Source organism: Rhipicephalus sanguineus, chromosome 8, assembly GCF_013339695.2.
Source record: "Rhipicephalus sanguineus isolate Rsan-2018 chromosome 8, BIME_Rsan_1.4, whole genome shotgun sequence".
Classification (NCBI taxonomy): Eukaryota; Metazoa; Arthropoda; class Arachnida; order Ixodida; family Ixodidae; genus Rhipicephalus; species Rhipicephalus sanguineus.
The window spans coordinates 44,046,454-44,065,843 of record NC_051183.1 but is presented as its reverse complement, the minus strand read 5'-3'; the positions used below and the strand labels follow the sequence as shown (position 1 = coordinate 44,065,843).

The following is a 19,390-nucleotide window of genomic DNA, read 5'->3' as shown; positions in this document are numbered from 1 at the left end:
TCTTGGATATAACACAGGAAGCTAGTTTTGATTATGACAAGTGTTCGCATGCGCTGTCGAAAACGGAAAAACAGTGAACGTGAACATGTAGTACGAAAAATTACCTAAGCACTGGATGAGAAGTTCACGTGATTATGACAGAATATGGCAGATGAAAGATTATGGCTGTGGCTAGAGGCAGCACCTGCCGCCTTCCCCTTTGCCACCCCCATATTACAACCACGCGTAGGCCACTATTTTTATGGGCCCCAGCAGGTGTCATACTTCGGGATCAGGGTTCCCACAGGTAGCATGATCTTATACAATAGCCTATTACCTCGTCCATTATTCGTTTCCTGCATAATCATCACTCAGAATATGAGATATTGTCTCTAATGACACATTTCATCATCCCGAAATGGATGCGATATTTTTATCATTGACAGGAAAAAGATTGCTGCGGTACCTCATCGTACGTAAGTAGCGGAGTATCTGCAGGACTGACATCATAAAGCAAAGATGTCCACCCTTATAATCCAACTTCAAAAGTCAATGAAATGCTAGTACGTGCCGAGGCAGTTGTGTTGCGACGTTAAAACCAAAAGTCATGTGGAAATGCGTTGAGTATAGCAATAACTCGTGTGAGAGCAACTAAAGGTCGTACCATGTTCCAGTGTTTCCTGATATCTTTGTGTCTCAATACGTGTATGTTTTTCACATTTCGTGCGTTGTTAGAGTACGTAAGGAATGGGACGCTTTCAAGTTCTCACACCATTTGTTTCTCGTGTTGGCAAATGTGTACGGCCGCTAGATATGTGTTCTGCATTCTCGTGCGCATTGTTCTACATCCGCTAAGCTAAACTTACTAATTTTTCTGCCTCCTATTATAGCACCTTCTAAGCCATGCACCAATCAGACCGAGTCAACACTTTTGCTGTGAAATGTGTCATTTTCTACTTATCAAAATATTTTTTAAACTCTCGCCTGCCACAGTTCCGCGAAACCAAGGCTAACGACATCGTAAGCGCAGAAAAAGAAAAAAAGAAAACGCGTGTATGTGACTCAATTGCGCCGCTTCCGTTCAACGGGGAAGCGGAGCGTCGATCGCATAAGCGGGAACTTTTCAGTCACAGCCGATGTCTTGAAATGACGCCGGATGTTGCACAGACGCCGCGTGTCGAACGTCTTGTGCAAACACGTCGCGTTTGCATGCTTTAGTCATGTTGCATCGTTGGAAACTTGTCATTTCCACTGGAGTGAACGAAGTTGCTGATCAGTATTTGCTGGGAACTTATATCATCATCATCATCATCAGCCTGTCTACGCCCACTGCAGGGCAAAGGCCTCTCCCATGTTCCGCCAATCAACCCGGTCCTGTGCTTTCTGCTGCCACGTAATACCTGCAAACTTCTTAATCTCATCTACCCACCTAATTTTCTGTCTCCCCCTCACGCGTTTGCCATCTCTTGGAATCCAGTCAGTTACCCTTAATGACCACCGGTTATCCTGCCGACGTGCTACGTGCCCGGCACATATCCATTTCTTCTTCTTGATTTCAACTATGATGTCCTTAACCCCCGTTTGTTCCCTGACCCACTCTGCTCTCTTCCTGTCTCTTAAGGTTACACCCATCATTTTCCTTTCCATCGCTCGCTGCGTCGTCCTCAATTTAAGTTGAACCCTCTTTGTAAGTCTCCAGGTTTCTGCTCCGTAGGTAAGTACCGCTAAGATGCAGCTGTTATATACCTTCCTCTTGAGGGATAGTGGTAGATTACCATTCATGATTTGATAATGCTTGCCGAATGAGCCCCAACCCATCCTTATTCTTCTAGTTATTTCACTCTCATGGTTCGGCTCCGCGGTTACTACCTGTCCTAAGTAGACGTACTCCTTTACAACTTCCAGTGTCTCGCCACCTATCGCAAAGCGATGTTCTCTGCCAAGATTGTTCCATATTACTTTAGTTTTATGCATATTAATTTTCAGACCTACTCTTCTACTTTCCGTATCCAGTTCAGTAATCATGAGCTGCAATTCGTCTCCCGCGTTACTCATCAATGCAATGTCGTCAGCGAATCGTAGGTTACTGAGATACTCTCCATTAACTCTTATCCCTAACTCTTCCCAATCTAGGGCCCTGAAAACCTCCTGTAAACACGCGGTGAATAACATTGGAGAGATCGTGTCTCCCTGCCGTACGCCCTTCTTTATTGGGATTCTGTCGCTTTCTTTATGGAGGACTATAGTGGCTGTGGATCCGCTGTAGATTTCTTCCATTATGTTTATATAGGCTTCGTCGATGCCTTGATTCCGCAGTGCCTGCATGACTGCTGATGTCTCCACCGAATCAAATGCCTTCTCGTAATCTATGAAGGCTATGTATAGGGGTTGGTTGTATTCCGCGCATTTCTCTATCACCTGATTGATAGTATGAATATGGTCTATTGTTGAGAATCCTGTACGAAATCCTGCCTGGTCCCTTGGTTGATTGAACTCTAATGTTGTATTAATTCTGTTAGCAATTACTTTTGTAAACAGCTTGTAGACAACGGACAGTAAGCTTATGGGCCTGTAATTTTCAGGTCCTTGACGTCCCCTTTCTTATGGATCAAGATGATGTTGGCATTCTTCCAAGATTCTGGTATCCTCCCCGTCGAGAGGCACTTCGTATACAGGGTGGCCAGTTTCTCTAACATAATCTCTCCACCGTCTTTCAACAGGTCTGATGTTACCTGATCCTCACCAGCTGCTTTGCCTCTTTGCATTCCCTTTAGGGCTTTCTTTACTTCTCCTGTCAATACTGGTGGGATGTCAGATTCCTCTGCGCTATTACTTCTTCTTACGTTATCATCCTGAATGCCTCGGCTGCTGTACAGATCCCTGTAGAACTCTTCCGCTACCTCAACTATTCTATCCATATTGTTTGTGACCTTGCCTTCCTTGTCCCTTATTGCATACATCTGATTTTTGCCTATGCACAGTTTTGTCTTCATAGCTTTGAGGCTTCTTCCGTTCTTTAGAGCATGCTCAATTCTCTCCATATTATACTTTCTTATGTCGGCTACTTTACGCCTATTGATTAACTTCGAAAGCTCCGCCAGCTCTATTTTGTCTGTTGCATTTGAGGCTTTCATAGCTTGACGTTTCTTAATGAGGTTTTTCGTCCCTTGGGATAGCTTACCAGTGTCCTGTCTAACGACTGTACCCCCGACTTCCACTGCACACTCCTTGATGATACTAGTCAGATTATCATTTATTGCGTCAACGCTAAGGTCGGTTCCTCGGTTAAAGCCGCGTACCTATTCTGAAGTGAAACTCTGAATTCCTGAACTTTCCCTCTCAGAGCTAGTTCATTAATCGGCTTCTTGCGTATCAGTTTCTGCCGTTCCTTCCTCACGCCAAGTTGAATTCTAGATCTTACCATTCTATGGTCACTGCATCGGATCTTGTTAACTACTTCCACATCCTGTACAATGCCCGGGTGGCCGCACATTATGAAGTCTATTTCATTTTTAGTTTCGCCATTAGGACTCCTCCACGTCCACTTACGAGTAGCCCGTTTTCTGTAGAAGGTATTCAAGATGCGTAAATTATTGCGTTCTGCAAACTCTACTAGTAACTCCCCTCTGGCGTTTCCAGAGCCGATGCCATATTCCCACTGCATGATCTCCAGCCTGCTTCTTGCCTACCTTTGCATTAAAGTCGCCATCAGTACAGTATACTGTGTCTTTACCTTACTCATTGCTGATTCTACGTCTTCGTAGAAGCGTTCAACTATTTGATCATCATGGCTGGATGTAGGCGCGTAGGCCTGTACCACCTTCATCTTGTACCTCTTATTAAACCTAATTACGATACATATCACCCTCTCATTAATGCTATAGTATTCCTCTATATTGCCAGCTATATCTTTATGAATAAGGAACCCCACTCCTAGTTCTCTTCTGTCAGCTAAGCCACGATAGCATAGGACGTGTCCGTTCTTCAGCACTGTATAAGCCTCCTGTGGCCTCCTAACCTCACTGAGCCCTATTACATCCCATTAACACCCTCTAATTCCACGAATAGTACAGCTAGACTCGCCTCACTAGGTAAAGTTCTAGCGTTATACGTAGCCAAATTCAGGTTCTAATGGCGGCCTTCCGTACCAGAGATTCTTAGCACCCTCTGCTGCGTCGCAGGTCTGACCGCCGCCTTGGTCAGTTGCTTCGCAGCCGCTGGGGACTGAGGGCCGAGGGTTAATTGGTGTATTCATGTGGAGGTAGTGGCCAAGTACTACACCAGGGTGGCCAATCCTGCTCTGGTGAGGGAGTGCATTGCTGGCTGTGGTCGCCAGTGAGGCTGCACCCCAGGCCTTTTTTTCACAATTCCTTCATCACGCGGATTTTTTTTTTTTAATCCGGTTGGGAATTGTCCGGTACCGGGATTCGAACACGGACCTCTTGCATGCGAAGCTGATGCTCTACCACTACGCCATCGCTGCAACATGGATTACGTCATCATTAGCAAATCACTCTAGTTATAGTGTCACAGTGCGGGTTGTTGTACGAGCCGTATAGAGGCTTCAACGCTGACGCTTTATATCTATCTACACACAGAAGGCTCTCTTCTTCATATACAATACACAGTTTTCACGTTATGTATTCGCTGTTCACGCAATAGCTGCCAAGTGTACACAGGTGATTCTGGGCGGCCTCCGGTTATGGAGATGAGCTAAACCGCAGAATCGTCAGCCTGTTTTTATGAAGGGGTGGGGTGGGCAGGCTATAGGAGCGACGAAGGTAACCTTGCGTGTAACGATACTCGAACCAAAAAGCAAAGAGAGATATCATAACAGAAAGCTGACGCTGCTGCCGTCATCGCCGAAGCGGACTGCGCGAACAAGAGCCACAAAATCGCAAAAAACAAACGAAAACATCTCAAACAGAGGAAAAAATAGTAAGCGAAAATAAGGGGGCACGCCCAGGCTAGCACGACATCCACGACACTCGCGACGGTTATTAGTATTATTATCAACTTATTACTACTGTTGAGGTGTTTATTAGACGGCAGTCGGCGACGATGCTCAATGGCGACAGTCAAGCAAGAACACGAGCTCAGAGCGCGAGCGGGAAGAGCCCAAGAGGACGACCCACTAGAAGGCTATAGAGAGCGCAACCCCTTACTCAACTCAAAGGCTTCGCTACAATTTCCCCGGGTACGAAAAGGGAGCCGTCCGGCGACCTAACAGCTCGTCACTATGAGTGGGTCATAGTAGGCCTTGAGGCGTTCCACGTTGACTATGTCGCGCCCTGGACTGCGCATGTCCGAAGAGGGTTCGATGGGTTCGATCACGTAGTTGACCGGGGATGTGCGCTCGACGACCCGATAGGGGCCTTCGTATTTCGGCAGTAGTTTTGAAGAGAGGCCAGTTGCAGTGGTAGGGACCGAGAGCCATACGAGTGCTCCAGGGAGGAACGTGGACTCAGAAGTGGTGGTGCCACCGCGAATGCTCTTCTGCCGCTCTTGTTCCTGCGCTGTAAAAGTCTTGGCAAGCTCGCGACACTCTTCCGCAAGCCTGGCTGTGTCAGAAATCGGCGCACACTCAGTTGAATCCGGCTTGTATGGGAGTATCGTGTCGATGGTGTGCGACGCGTGCCTTCCGTACAATAATAAGAAGGGTGAAAACCCCAGTTGTGCTTTGAGGGGCGGTATTATAGGCGTAGGTGACGAAGGGCAGAATGACATCCCAATTTGTGTGATCGGCGGCGACGTACATTGAGAGCATGTCGCCGAGCGTGCGGTTAAAGCGTTCGGTTAGGCCATTCGTCTGCGGGTGGTAAGCAGTAGTTTTGCGGTGAACAGCATGGTACTCTTTGAGAATGGCTTCGACGACTTTCGACAAGAAGACACGGCCTCGATCGCTGAGAAGCTCCTGGGGTGGACCGTGACGCAGCATGAATCGGTGTAGCAGGAAGGAGGCAACGTCGCGCGCTGTAGCCGCTGGGAGGGCGGCGGTTTCGGCGTATCGCGTTAGATGGTCAACAGCGACGATTGCCCAGCGGTTACCAGCCTTATATATGCTTACTCATATCGGAATTCAGCGCAGAAGGAAAGTACCAGAATTTGAAGTGTCACTCTGGTATGAAACATTGTATAAAAAAGAGAAGACAGTGACATGGATACGTTCCGCAGCATGATGTGACGAACTCGTATTTCACGTGGTATTGACACCTACTTTTAAAACCATTACTTCTTATTTGTTTTTTTTTGTTGTTTTCGAGTTTGCATAGCTCCATACATGGCTTCTACTGCATTCTTTGCGACATACTAGCTTGAGGTTAAGAATTAAGTTAGTAACCGTTAGAAGTGCACAGGCATGAATTTGACCATGTAAAGTCCAATTTGCAAAACGGTATTTCGGAATAATCTTGCGTGACTTCACACAATACGCGCAATACGTAATACAGGGGAGACTCAAAGAGATCAATTACATATCCCAGCTTTCCGTTTGCTACACTGCAAAAGGGTCAGTAGCATTACCGCTCGATTGCTCGCAAAAAGAGAAAAGGGCGTTGGAAAGCAACTACTAAATTTATAATTACAGTTGACGTTTTCGTTTCCACTAATAAAAAAAAGCAACGAAAATATTTCTAAATGTATTTCAAACGAAATGTCATGGGGCTATTTAAGTGTTAGATTTGAAAAAAAAAACGCCTACTGTCTGAAATTACTACGAACACACCAGAACGTCCTACAGCTGAAAGCTCAATACAACCCCGAACACGCATAGGTTAAACAAGACTAGACAAAAATATGCATGACGTCTGAATGTGAGCCCCTTCACACTTAAATGACGCGTATTGCACGATCGCAAACAGAAGGTGCTGGAAAGTGAAGCGGAAAATTTCCAGTGGAGCGAGCTGTAGCTATTTGCAGCCATAATGTGCTAACATGCAATTCCTTCGAGGTTCAAGCAATGACGCCATCTTATTTTATGAAAGGCAACATGGGCGTATGAGTATGAGGGACTCTTTAGTAGATGCCATAGTGCTTTATTGTATAGTCCCGTGCAATAACAACACCTTTTATGGCACGCAACAACTATACTGCCCATCCGAATTACTGTCCATGCTATCTCGTCTTATAGTAGTTCGCAAAACAGTGTGGTCGCACATTTGCCCGGAACGCGTGGATATGTACGACGTACTGTGGCGCCACATTCTTATTACTTTTAGTTATATTTGTTCTAAAAGCTACGCCATGGGGTCCTAATGCTTAGGCAATTTTAGGAGGTATTCCGAAATGGGTGGCACCAGGCTAATTGTGCCCTCCTGTGGTTACCTTAATGTATGTGCTTCATGTGTTTCATTTTATTTCTCCTCCATCTTAAATACTGCCGCCATGGTGAAGCATTGAACCACGCGCTTGCATTTAAGAAGGCCGCGCTTTCCTCAACTTATTGTCGTTCAGGATATTGATGAGGAAACAGCATAAATGGTAATTAGGAACTCACACTGATTCTTCAAGATCATAATTACATATACAAAAGGAGCATAAAAGAAGGCCGCGCATGAGGAAGCTATTTGTCATGACACCATTCTTATGTATTTTACATGTGGTGCTGATAAGCTGGTATTATAGCTGAATAGTTGCAATATTCGCATTTCCTTATTCATGTTGAATCAATAATAAAAACCCCGCTTCGTCGCTGTTTAGTAAGCGCGCTTCACATTATTAGTGATTAGCTTGACTACCAAATTAGTGCTGCTATTTTTGACGGGGAGGACATGATGATAGTTACTGATTGCATGCCGGTTAGGAACACTACGCAGTTTTCTTGTGCGTCTTTATAAGCGTACGCTCACGGACAATCACACTGCATCGTAAAACTTTTTAATAGAAACATGAAGAACGCCGTTAGCTTTTTGTGCATCTGTAGCCGATGCGAACGACGAAACCTGCACGCATTCTATCGTGTCTTGTGGATTACTCTCGCTGCCCATGTCGTCACAGCTGGAATATTTTTGGTACCTATATTACAGAGCATATATACACATAGTACGATAATTCATGTGTGGAGACCTTCAAGACACGTGAAAAAAAGTGAGATTTAAATTGCGTGTTGTCAGTGAGGTGGCATCATGCCGGATAGAGGACGTAATGGTGTTTGAAAAATGCAGTCAGTGGGCTGTGCTCTGACATACCATGTTGACTCCAGACAATTTCTGATTAGCCAGGCAATAAGCATAGTCGTTCTAGGCGTTACGTAACCTGTAGGACTGCTGGTTTGTTTTTGAAAATATATATATATATACAAACGAGTTATTAGCGTAATTTGGGATTTATACTGTGCAATGTTTTGTGCGATCACAAGACATTCCACAAGAAATGCAAGAACGGCCCCGCCACGGTGGTCTAGTGGTTATGGCACTCGACTGCTGGCCCGAAGGTCGCGGGATCGAATCCCGGCCGCGGCGGCTGCATTTTCGATGGAGGCGAAAATGTTTGAGGCCCGTGTGCTTAGATTTAGGTGCACGTTAGAAAACCCCAGGTGGTCGAAATTTCCGGAGCCCTCCACTACGGCGTCTCTCATAATCATATCGTGGTTGTGGGATGTTAAACCCGAGATATTATTATTATAAGAAATGCATGAACGGGATGAACCTTATCGACAGGCTTCGTAAAATTAGAGTCTGAATGACTATTTCTGATAAAGAACAGACGTGGGAGCGTAGAGATAGAGTGCGTTTGTTTCAGCTTCTACTCCATGTCAATGAACGGCCGCTACATGCGATTACATTGTTTCGGTAACATACTTTTGTGGATATCGCCGGTGATGGAGGTATTGCAACTTCCTGTGCTTTAGCAGGTAGTTTTTTGCCTCACATATTGCATTCTTTAGAAAATATTTTCCAGGCCACCTTCCTTACGAAGGATTTGTCGCATGGGCTCGCATATACCTATTACTTCTTTTTCAATGTATTATTCTCGTGTAGTAATAAAAAGTTCGCGAGATATTTCTCTAACGGGAACCGTCGCTGTGCACGAACTATTCACTTTGGCAGGGCGGAAGCCTGGCAGTACATTCGTGTTGCCTGGAATAATAATTATAGAGTAGATAATTAACACTAGGCTAGAGTTAGCGAACATAAACGAATTGTGGTGTCTACATGAGTAATTGCGGTAGGCTTAACACAAACTATACACTTATTAAATACATAATGTTGTAATATGCATTTCGCCTTTATTGCATTTTACATGGCTATTTCTTTGTAGTACTTCGCGTCGGAAGATAGTCCTACTCCCTGTTTTACCGACAATTTAGTTCTATGACGCATACCGAAAATCCACTTATGGAACGTTGCGAACAGAAGCAGCACACACCCCTTTCCCCGTATATCGATGGGGCCTCTAACCGCACCCAAGTGGTTTTAGAATATTTGAAGGATCAGACACCAGATGGGGCGGTCATCCCACATTTCTCGATATGCCAGAGTCCAGGGGAAAACGACGTTCGTTTCGGTTGAAAATATGTCGAAGTGAATTGGATACACATCTCCAATTGAAGCTTACAGTTAAAATGTGTCCTGAGAGCTTGTTTATGTATATAAAGGCACTGATCAAACTTTAAGACAACACCGGCCCCGTTCTGCCATGAGATCGCGCAGAATTGAATGAAGACGGTTGTGGTAATGGCGTTGGTGCCGGCTCTTTGAATATGATTCCGAAACTCGGTATTAAAGAAGGGATCCCGGGACACTAAAGAGCAAAACGATTTTTCTCGCATTAGTAAAGGAGGCTTCCACGATACCAAAAACACCGCGCTTGCTGCGAGAAGGCTTAATAAGCGAGAAAACGCGCAAAAAGAAAATACAGGTGGCGACGCCACCTTTGAATTCTCGCACCATTTGCTGTGACGCCACATATTTTAGACGGCGCCTGCTTGGGCCTACGTGGTTCCTAATTGGTTAAATCGAAGTACAGTGTCCTCAGGGGGGCCAGATACTTGACATAACGAGTTTGTGGAAATTTCGTCGAGACAGTGGCGCCAAAATACGTTAAATGCTCTTTGAAACCTTTTACGTCACGAATTACAAAGTTCGCCGCGAAATTTAAAAATGAAACTTTGAAGTTGGTTTTCTCCTCTAATAATAAACCTATGGTGGTGAAATAAACTACACAAGAGTTTTCCGAGCACACTTGATCAATCTAAACCAATTCATTGTTTCTCTTTGGTGTCCCTTTAAGACTGCTCTCAGTTACAGAGATGTGTTGAGACTACCCCGACTTCCACGTTGTGGCAGCCTTAAGAAAACAAGTACCTGGAGACTGCATGTGGCGCTATGTCTAGAATGGCCTCGTGTTGTTTTCTTTCTCACACCAACGAGCTTTCGGCAGCGCTCACGTTCCTCTGCTTATGGGCCCATAACATCCCGCCGTGTCCACTCTATATGTTGCTTTTACGACTGCTTACCGCGTATCTCAGCGGTAACAGCCATTTTTCCGTGTGTTCTGCGGACTCCCGTTTCGCGCTTAGGAAATCCTGCCGCAGGGTTAGTGACCTTGCGTCCCGGTAGACAGCGTGCAACCGGAGTGCGGTGAATGTCACTGTTTTTTTTTTTTTTTTTGTTTTTGTTACGCACTGATGCTTATGCATAAGCTCACCTGCATTACTTGAGGTACGGTGACTGGTGGTGTGATAGGAAGAGAGAGAGAGATGAAACATGGAAGGCCGGGAGGTTAACCAGATATCAGCATCTGGCTTGCTACCCAGCACTGGAGTGGGGAAATATGGGCAAGAAAGGGTGTGTAGGGGGAAAAAATAGAAAGGCACATACACACACGCAACATAAAAAACAACACACACAGGAAGAGCGTTCTGGTTACAGTCGTTCAGAAAGGCGGGTCGATCGCAAGAAGCGCAGCAGCGCTTGCTCGGCCTTCTTCTGCGACGTTGCGTCTTGTCGATGGCGTAGAATTTTTCCTCCGACAAAGGTCGGCAATCCAACTGGTTCAGCGCATTGCAAAGAGATAGTCGCTGTGCTCTGTACTGACGACAGTCGCAAAAAATATGTCCAATTGTTTCTGCGTTGCCACAGTGGTCACAGGCTGCGGTGTCGGCCATCCCAATGCGGAAAGCATAAGCGTTGATAAACGCAACGCACAACCACAGCCTACACAAAAGTGTCGCGTCTGCTCGCGGAAGCCTCGATGGGACTTGAAGACTTAAGAAAAGCACACACAGCTATGGAGGCTCAATTCGAGCCACTGCGATGCAGAAAAAAATACGAGATGCTACTGTTCTACAAAATTTAATTGACATTTGTACATTTTACCAACGTCGTCATTATCAGTGCCCTTATAATGTAACAACTGACTGCTGCTGTATATATATTCATGTCAATCTACCGACTACCCGATCGTAGCTGTCTAATTTTGCCGCATTGAAATGTGTTGATGGCGCAGTTGGAGAGGAAGTGGGAGAGGAGGTGTGTGGAGAGGGTTCGCGGATGCGCAGTAAGGGTGGTCACGCCGCACACCACACCACCACCACCGGTTTGAACTCCGCCATAAGATGCTTCGCATCTAAAACACAGGCCTGTTAAACGGCGGCAGTGTTCTGTACCGTAGTGTCCTTCAAGTATAGCATACTGGCAGAATAGAAGCGGCTGTAAAAAGCCGCCTCGTTTATATTAAAGACGATAGTCTTTCTTGGGAGACTTAAACGGAGAAATTTTGTTCTGTCTTTCTGTTTGTCAGCACGTCACTCGATTAAGCCACTCGGCCAAAGTTGAACCACTTGCCCAAGGGCCAGCCATCTTGAACGGCTGACTAGGTTCATACTTGTGTACATTGTCGATCAGAAAGCAAACACTACGCATATCTGAGGCGCAACATCACTAGGTAAGTATTAGGTGGTGTATTCCTTTATTAGAATATGCAAACATACGTAATCCTAAAGACCCTAGTTTCTTAAGCTGCGCTGAAAATGCGACTGCGCTGAAACTTGCCTTCGTCCGTGCCCTCTGCACGAGCTCTTTGTTGTGTTTCGGTTTCGGTTCTGTATTGCACTGTACGAATGCCATGGGGCGCCGCTCTGGCATTCCTGTTTTACCCAGGCGACGTGTAAATAAAAGAGCGTGTGGAGAGTATTCGTTTAGAGCGGACGTTTCTTCTGCTTCAGCGCTTCGCGCCATGTTCGGGCTGGCTGGCGTCCCCGCCGGTCGCGTTGGTCACCGCCGGTCTTCGCCTGCTGCTGCGCCGGGATTACCAGCCCGCAACACAGCACTCATGTTTCCCGTCGTATTGCCAGATGGCGTCCATATCTCACGCAGCGCCTCTTCTATCGTCTTTAGACGACATTTGCAGCGATGCACGCAGATACGCGGCCAATTTTTTTCACGGATATTTTGCTAAAACAATTTGCTTTGAAAATATAAATCGACCATCTTTGAACATCGATTCCAGCATCTAATACGTCGATACCAAGGAATGCTCAACGTTCGTGTTTAGAAGGTTAAAAAAAAAATTGGGGCATCTACGCAGTAGTCGTGCGAATACTGAGGAAACAGCGGATTAGGTGGCGTTACCTTCCTCGTTTCCATCCTCCTCACCCTCACTTCCTTTTGCCGCCACTTCTTGCTTTACTATACTATACAAGACTATGCTATACTTTACCCTCTCCCCTCCATTCCCTCCTCTTTACCGTAACATGCCACCCCCTCACCGTCACTTTCCTTTCCCACCCCCTTGTAATACTATACTATACTATACTACACAATTGTATTTACTATGACTGTATCTCACACCAACCCTAAACAAATTGTTATGTCACTTCTGTATCAACCATGTCCTATTGAAATTGCCCACCTGCTTGGACCTAAGGGTCTGCAGTATGTACTAAATAAATAAATAAATAAATAAATAAATAAATAAATAATAAATAATAAATAAATAAATAAATAAATAAATAAATAAATAAATGCTATGCTATGCTTTACCATGTCCCCATCCTACATTCCTTCCTTCTCATCTTCACATCACTCCTCCTCACCCGCACTTCCCTTGTTTACCCATTTGCTATACTATACTATACAATCATCTGGTTCTCTTTATTTTTATCTCGTTCTGTAGGCCGTAGCAAAGCAATTAGATGGTTCCCATAAATGCTTGTTCCGTTAGCGTGCCTAGATAGCCGAGTGGTTACGACGGTCGCCTTCGAACCGTGGGTACGCGGGTCCAAATGTCGCCTTGCCAAGAAACTTTATTTTGTTTCCTGTATTTCTTCTCCTCCTCCTGTCCATTTCTCCACTCCTCCTACTTTCCTTCCTCTAGCGCGTTGCTACGCCGAGTGGTTGCTAGGCAACGCAGTGAAGTCATATCTCCGCGTGGTGGTTTCAGCGTTATACCTGATGGATTTCTTCCAGACTGAGCAGCGCCGCTGTTAAAAACGTAGCATTTTTGAAAAAGCAGCAAAGGCAAAGCCACACACACGATCGCTATTCCCTTTTTTTTCTTTTACACATAGAGCTGCGGCGACCAAACAACCAGATTTTATTACACCGCAGTTTGTAAAGCGTCCAAGTATTACAAGCTCGCGTGTTGTTTTAAAGCCATCGCAAACGCTGTTTTTTTTTTTTACATGAACCGCGTACAGCTGGAGCGAGCGTGCCGTGCATTCCATCGCCATAGTCAGTCGACACCGGCCAGGCGCTTTTCCCGTACATGGCGCGATGCGCGGGAAACCCTCGGTGTGATCACAATGCGCAGGCTCTCGGATGCCCTAGTATACTGAGGACAATGAGAAGAGGTTCGATTTAATAAAATAAGAAATGAAGTGATAAGGCAGTACAAACCTTTATGGAACTTTATGAGCTCAATCGCTCCTTCGCGTGAATGATTAGTATAAGAATCATCATGTGTATAAGTGTGCTAATAGGCTAAAAGGGCGGCGGGCACTGAGACGCATGGACGCGTAGTGTACTAGGACTTCGAATATATTGGACAAGAAAACACGACGTTTCATTCCCCGCATTGAGCCGGAAAACAATTGTTGTAATAAGCAACATAAATAGAGGTTTCTTTTGTCGACTTGCTTGCTTCCATGCATGTAGAACTTAAAGCACGAACACATTCATTTAGCCTCTTTCCTTCTATGTAGAGTAGCAAACCGTACGTGTGTATGGTTGACGTCCCTGTTTTCATATTTCTCGTTGCTTTCCACCAATGAACATCAATTTAATCATCACCTTAGAAAGGGCGCTTCTTCAATACTGATACATATGTTGTACAGTTTGTAATGATGTTTAACTCCCAGTACATATAGTCATTAAAACTTACATTTTGGTGCTTCAGTTGCAAAAAAAGGAACAATATGATTACGAGGCACACTGTGGTGTAGTATTATTGATTAACTTTGACCTACTTACAGTGTACAAAGCTGTAACTATAAGACCGCTTTTCTATTTCACCTCGACAGAAATGCGGTCGCCCTGGTCAATAATGGAAGCCACACCTATGTGCTTCAAACTGCAACGCCATAACCGCTAATCATCCACGGCTTTACAGCTCACCGTAAGCCCGTGCTTTATTTCCCGTAGTGTTTGGCTGCCAGAACGCCCTCATTTGCCAATGTCCATGTCGGACCTCCAGAAGCATCATATAACCCGCCACGATGGTCTAGTGGTTATGGTGTTCGACTGCTGACCCGAAGGTCGCTGGATCGAATCCCGGCCGTGACGGCCGCATTTCCATGGAGGCGGAATGCTAGACGCCACTGTACTTAGAGTTAGGTTCACGTTAAGGGACCCCAGGTGGTCGAAGTTTCCGGAGCCCTCCACCACGGCGTCCCTCATAATCGTATCGGAATTTCGCGACGTCAAACCCCAACAGTTATTATTAGTGGCGTCATATAGTTGGACTGTGTGAAAATGGCCAAATACATACAGGGCTTCGTTCGCGAATGCTCTGTGATTATATATGCCTTCAGAAATATCTCCATCATCAGGATTGACACAAAGTTTCGCTTAAGAAAACTTGTTATGTAACAGCACTCGGTAGATACGTGCCCTGATGGCCAAAACTCTCTTCTGCGTATTGGGGCACTTTAACTCCCTCAAAGTCAACAGCTGGAAAAATCGCCGCCATCCAGTCAACAATACGGCAGTTTGGGCACGTTGGTAATCCACTTTGAGCAGAACTAAAATCACACGGAAAACGTGAACGACAAAAGACAAACCTCCACAGGTGCATTTTTCTTTTGTGTGTGTAAGTGTGCCTTTTTTCGTTTGTTTTCCGTGCACATTTAGTTCCCGCCATCTAATCAAGTTAGGCGCTATAAAATTTCTAGTGCGCTAGGCATTGCAATTGCGCAGTCACCCTACATGCTCGATCTGCGCCATTGGCGCAGCCATGGGGAGGAGAGTTCAACCTCTTCCCGTGCGCGAAGTTGCTACATTCTGCAATTTACATGTACACGCACACGTAAAAGCACATGAACATACATATCGGGCGCTTGAACACCCCTCCCACCCCGCACCCACCACGCCAAAACGTATTTTTGTCAATTTCCGGCAACGCCCCTGATCTCCACATAACGTTTAGGTTGATGGCGCTTGCTAGAAATATAATCCGAGAATGTGAGAGTGATAAACGATTCAAATATCAGCAAGAATTTGGGAACGTGGCTGGCTTGAAGGCGTAGTGCTCGTTTTTCTCAATGTTTGCAGGTGGCGCAGTTGCCCGACACATGCACGGAACTTCCGGAGCTCAACGTGACAAGGAATGGATCTACGATCATCTTCCACAGGGCAAGACCCGCATCTTCCAGTCAAGTGAACGAGACCAGCTGCATATGCTATCCAGTGCTCAGAGACGAACAAGATTTTGAAAACTTCACGTGTGACAACGCCACCTCCAGCCATCGTACCTGCGACGCCCTACCAGCCGATCAAGATAACAGCGTCGAGGTCGACATCAGCGAGCAAATTTCTTCGGGCGAATCTTCCATTTGTCATTTCTCAAACTGCGGGAAAAAGAACTGCAGCATTTATGATGGTGGGTGATGCCGTTTTCCTACTACCGTGAGCAGTTTCTTTTCTATTAGCTAATAATTTTTAAATACTGAAAAGCGCGGATTCGACACGGAAAAGGGAAAGCTTTCTCTGTGTTCTTCTCTTTCAGTTTCCTGGGTCTCTATCCTGTGTCTCTGTCCTGTGTCTAATCCGCGCTATCTAGTATTTAAGGTTATGAACCGACGAGCCAAGCAACAAATTTTGTTATAGTTAATAATTGTTCTCTTAAGCGCTACCTTTTATTTATCGTGTTGACATGTGCCTCAAAGTTAGTTTGTGTGGTGTTGCCTATTGCTTTCGGTATTGACGGGATATTATGCGGTTCTCGCTGGTGTACTCTACTTTGTTTCCTACAAATGGCGATAGTCTAAGCTTGGATCTCTCGCTATTGATAATTTTGCGCGTCTTGGCTAATTCACCATGCTAGCAGTCAGGATGCGTGCCCATCTGCAATTCCTGACGATGGCGCAGACATTCCAATGAAGTTGGTTGTCGGAATAAAGCGAGCATAAGGGACTGCTAGTTAATAATCTAAAGGTAAGGCTTCAGATCCTCGCACTAAGCAGACAAACAAAAGGAATTGCACCCATTTTCCGGGTTCTCACAAAAAACAACACTGCCTTAGGAAAACTAGAGAGAAATCTCCACATTGCTACATTTGCTACATTAGAAATCTCCAATTGCTTGATTGCAATTGAATTGAACTGAATTTAAAATTTTATTTGCTAATGTGATACAAGACTCGATGAATGCATCAGAAGCATCTGGATCCTTAGCACCAAGCTATTTTGGATCCATACATAAAAATTTAGAGATATACATGTAAGAAATACAATTTTAAAAGTTTTTTTGAATGCAGGTAGCTGACAAGGTATTCGAATTAGGTTTCAGTATTAAAACATGTCTTTGTAATAGCGTTCAGGGTCACAGGAAAATGCTTTACCCTCAATATTCACGGCACCGCTCGTTTGAGGTTTGGCATTCCCTCCTCTAGATTCATTGCTCTGCCGCCACACAGTGTGTTTGAAATGAGTGAGGATATTTAGACATGAAAGAGAAAAGAATATTAACAAATTTCAAAGTCCTAGTTTGCTGGCAATTATTATGAGCGGGCACTAAGGGATCTGGCGCTGCAATTAATTGGTACTAATGAATCTACAGAATTAAATGAGGCTGTAATATCGCGCTTGTCTTGCCTTTCACAACTGAAAACAACGAAAAAATAAGTGGGGCATTTTGTTCTCGCAGTAACCAAAGACATCGTATCAGTCACCGATCCGAACATCACGTTGGTGAACCTATCCACAGCGTTCGTATCATGGAGAGTTCATCATCCCTACGGGCTACAAGTGGGCAGCTTTAGCGTGACTTGGTGCACAGAAGACGCCAACTGCTCATCTGATACGACCTGCTTCGAGAATGGTCCCCAATCTAGAGATCGGAACGTGACGCACACGAATACATTCATAGAAGAGTTGAGCCCGGCTACAAGCTTGAGGCTACGGGTGTCGCCTCTGGGGTTCAAGGGAAGCTCTTCTTTTAGGTGCATTGAGATACCCCCCGGAGGTATGAATTTCCCAAGCGTTCTTATTTGTTCAAAGCGACGCGATTCTGATTTATTTATTATTCACCAGTTATGTTATACCTATTCGTTGTTTAAACGACAGAGACACGTAATCTCATCAGGTTTTTTTTTTTTTGTTTTTGGCAGTACTCAGCATCATACGACAGTGTTTCTTGTAGTTCTTTTTATGTCGAAAAAACAAGAAGGTATAGCGCTAGCTCAAGAGTCCTGATCTAAGCGGACTCAATAAGGTATTTAAATTAACGGAGAGCTGAGCTAGTTGCTACGTATTCGTGTCAAAGATTAGGCGTGCAAACACGGACAACAGAGAAGTCAAGACAACACAAACCGGCGCCACTGGCTTCTTTCAACCTGTTTGTGTTGTCTTGACGTCTCTTGTGTCCGTGTTCGCACGCCCAGTTTTTTAACATCAATAAGATAACCTCGGCTGAAGTTGCTTACTTGCATAGCAACAGAGTCTCCGAGCAACACTCAATTTGAATGAAATATTTTGGAGTGCATGCTTCTAATGGGCAATTGGGGGCATAAACAGAGCGTTCTCTAGCGCGGAAATATCCACGCTAACTGCAGGAAATTATTTCTGACCACAGGAATCCGCAAATTCTGGGCACAGATTAGGTTCTGGATAAACAATGTTTTTTTTTCCTTTTTTTTTGCAATAATTTCCAAGCGATTGGATGCAGCATCCATTTTCACATAACTCGTATTCCTTTTCTAGGTATGATCGGCCTCAGTTTTGCAGCACCACTGTCTAGGTGTCGCTTAAGTCATTGTAAAGACTGACGCGTGCTCAAATTTTGGCCATTCAGCAAAGCTCTAACTTTTAGAAGGCAGTGTAAAATCGAGAATAGGAGCGGTGTGTATTTTAATACCAACTCTACTAGAGCAGTCGGTTGATATCTACTGCAGAAAGTGAGAATATTTTCATGTATTTCAGAACCTGAAAGCATCAAAGCCTTAAAAGTTTCCCTACACGGATTGGATAGCCTTCAAGTGCAATGGGCACAGCAGGCTTCTTTCAACGCGTCACTGGATGACTACGAGGTCCGCTACTGCCTCAACGAAGATGAAGAACGTTGTCCTGAAAACAAGGAGTTATTCCCCGGCAACTGCAGCAGCATTGTTTCGGAGGGTGGACTGAAACGGAGCAGCTACAACATACTTCGTTTGAAGCCGAAGAGTGCGGTTGTTGTTGGAGTAGCCACAACAAGGCGATACCCAAGTGGAATTGTAACAACATCGAAAGAGACTGTGGACTGCTTTAAAACACCCGGTAAGAGTTAAACGCATTCTTTCTCAAGATTATGGACCATATCACAGTCGAGCAGGGTGCATTCAGTCAAAAGCGGTATATAATATTGCAAAGCTATCATTTACCAGTACGCAAAAATAATACTCACCTCTGTCTCCACGAACACCAAATTTGGCTCACGAAACACGAGCTTTACTGCCCAAATCCAGGTTCAAGACTGCCCAGCATCCGATGAAGCAAATCTGTCACCAGATGAGCGCGCGGTTCACGCAACTTATTTCGATAGTAATGATAATGTGGGGCACCAACAGCGCCCTCATATGCCCTTACCAATCAACGTTATTAAGAAAGGTACTTCTCCAGCAAAGCAATTTGCCGGTTGATGAAGGCAGTATCTGTTCAGGCAACTTTTTGTGTCTCCTCAACCGCAAAATTCTCGTCCGCCGTTGAAAGAGCAAACTGTATGAAAACTACATCGCGTGATGTCAGTAACGACGTCATCCAATTACATCGTCGCTT

The 19,390-nt window shown here is 45.0% G+C and overlaps 1 protein-coding gene across 2 annotated transcripts in view; it reads left to right on the top strand.

The window, feature by feature from the left end:
* The window catches only part of LOC125759410 (protein sidekick-1-like), a 31,476-nt gene that overhangs the window by 2,777 nt on the left and 9,309 nt on the right, over nt 1-19,390 (top strand). For both annotated transcript variants that reach the window (XM_049418138.1, XM_049418139.1), the window contains exons 2-4: nt 15,690-16,017; nt 17,283-17,600; nt 18,557-18,892. In XM_049418138.1, the coding sequence (XP_049274095.1) occupies nt 15,690-16,017; nt 17,283-17,600; nt 18,557-18,892 (982 nt within the window). The remainder of the gene's footprint in view (nt 1-15,689; nt 16,018-17,282; nt 17,601-18,556; nt 18,893-19,390) is intronic.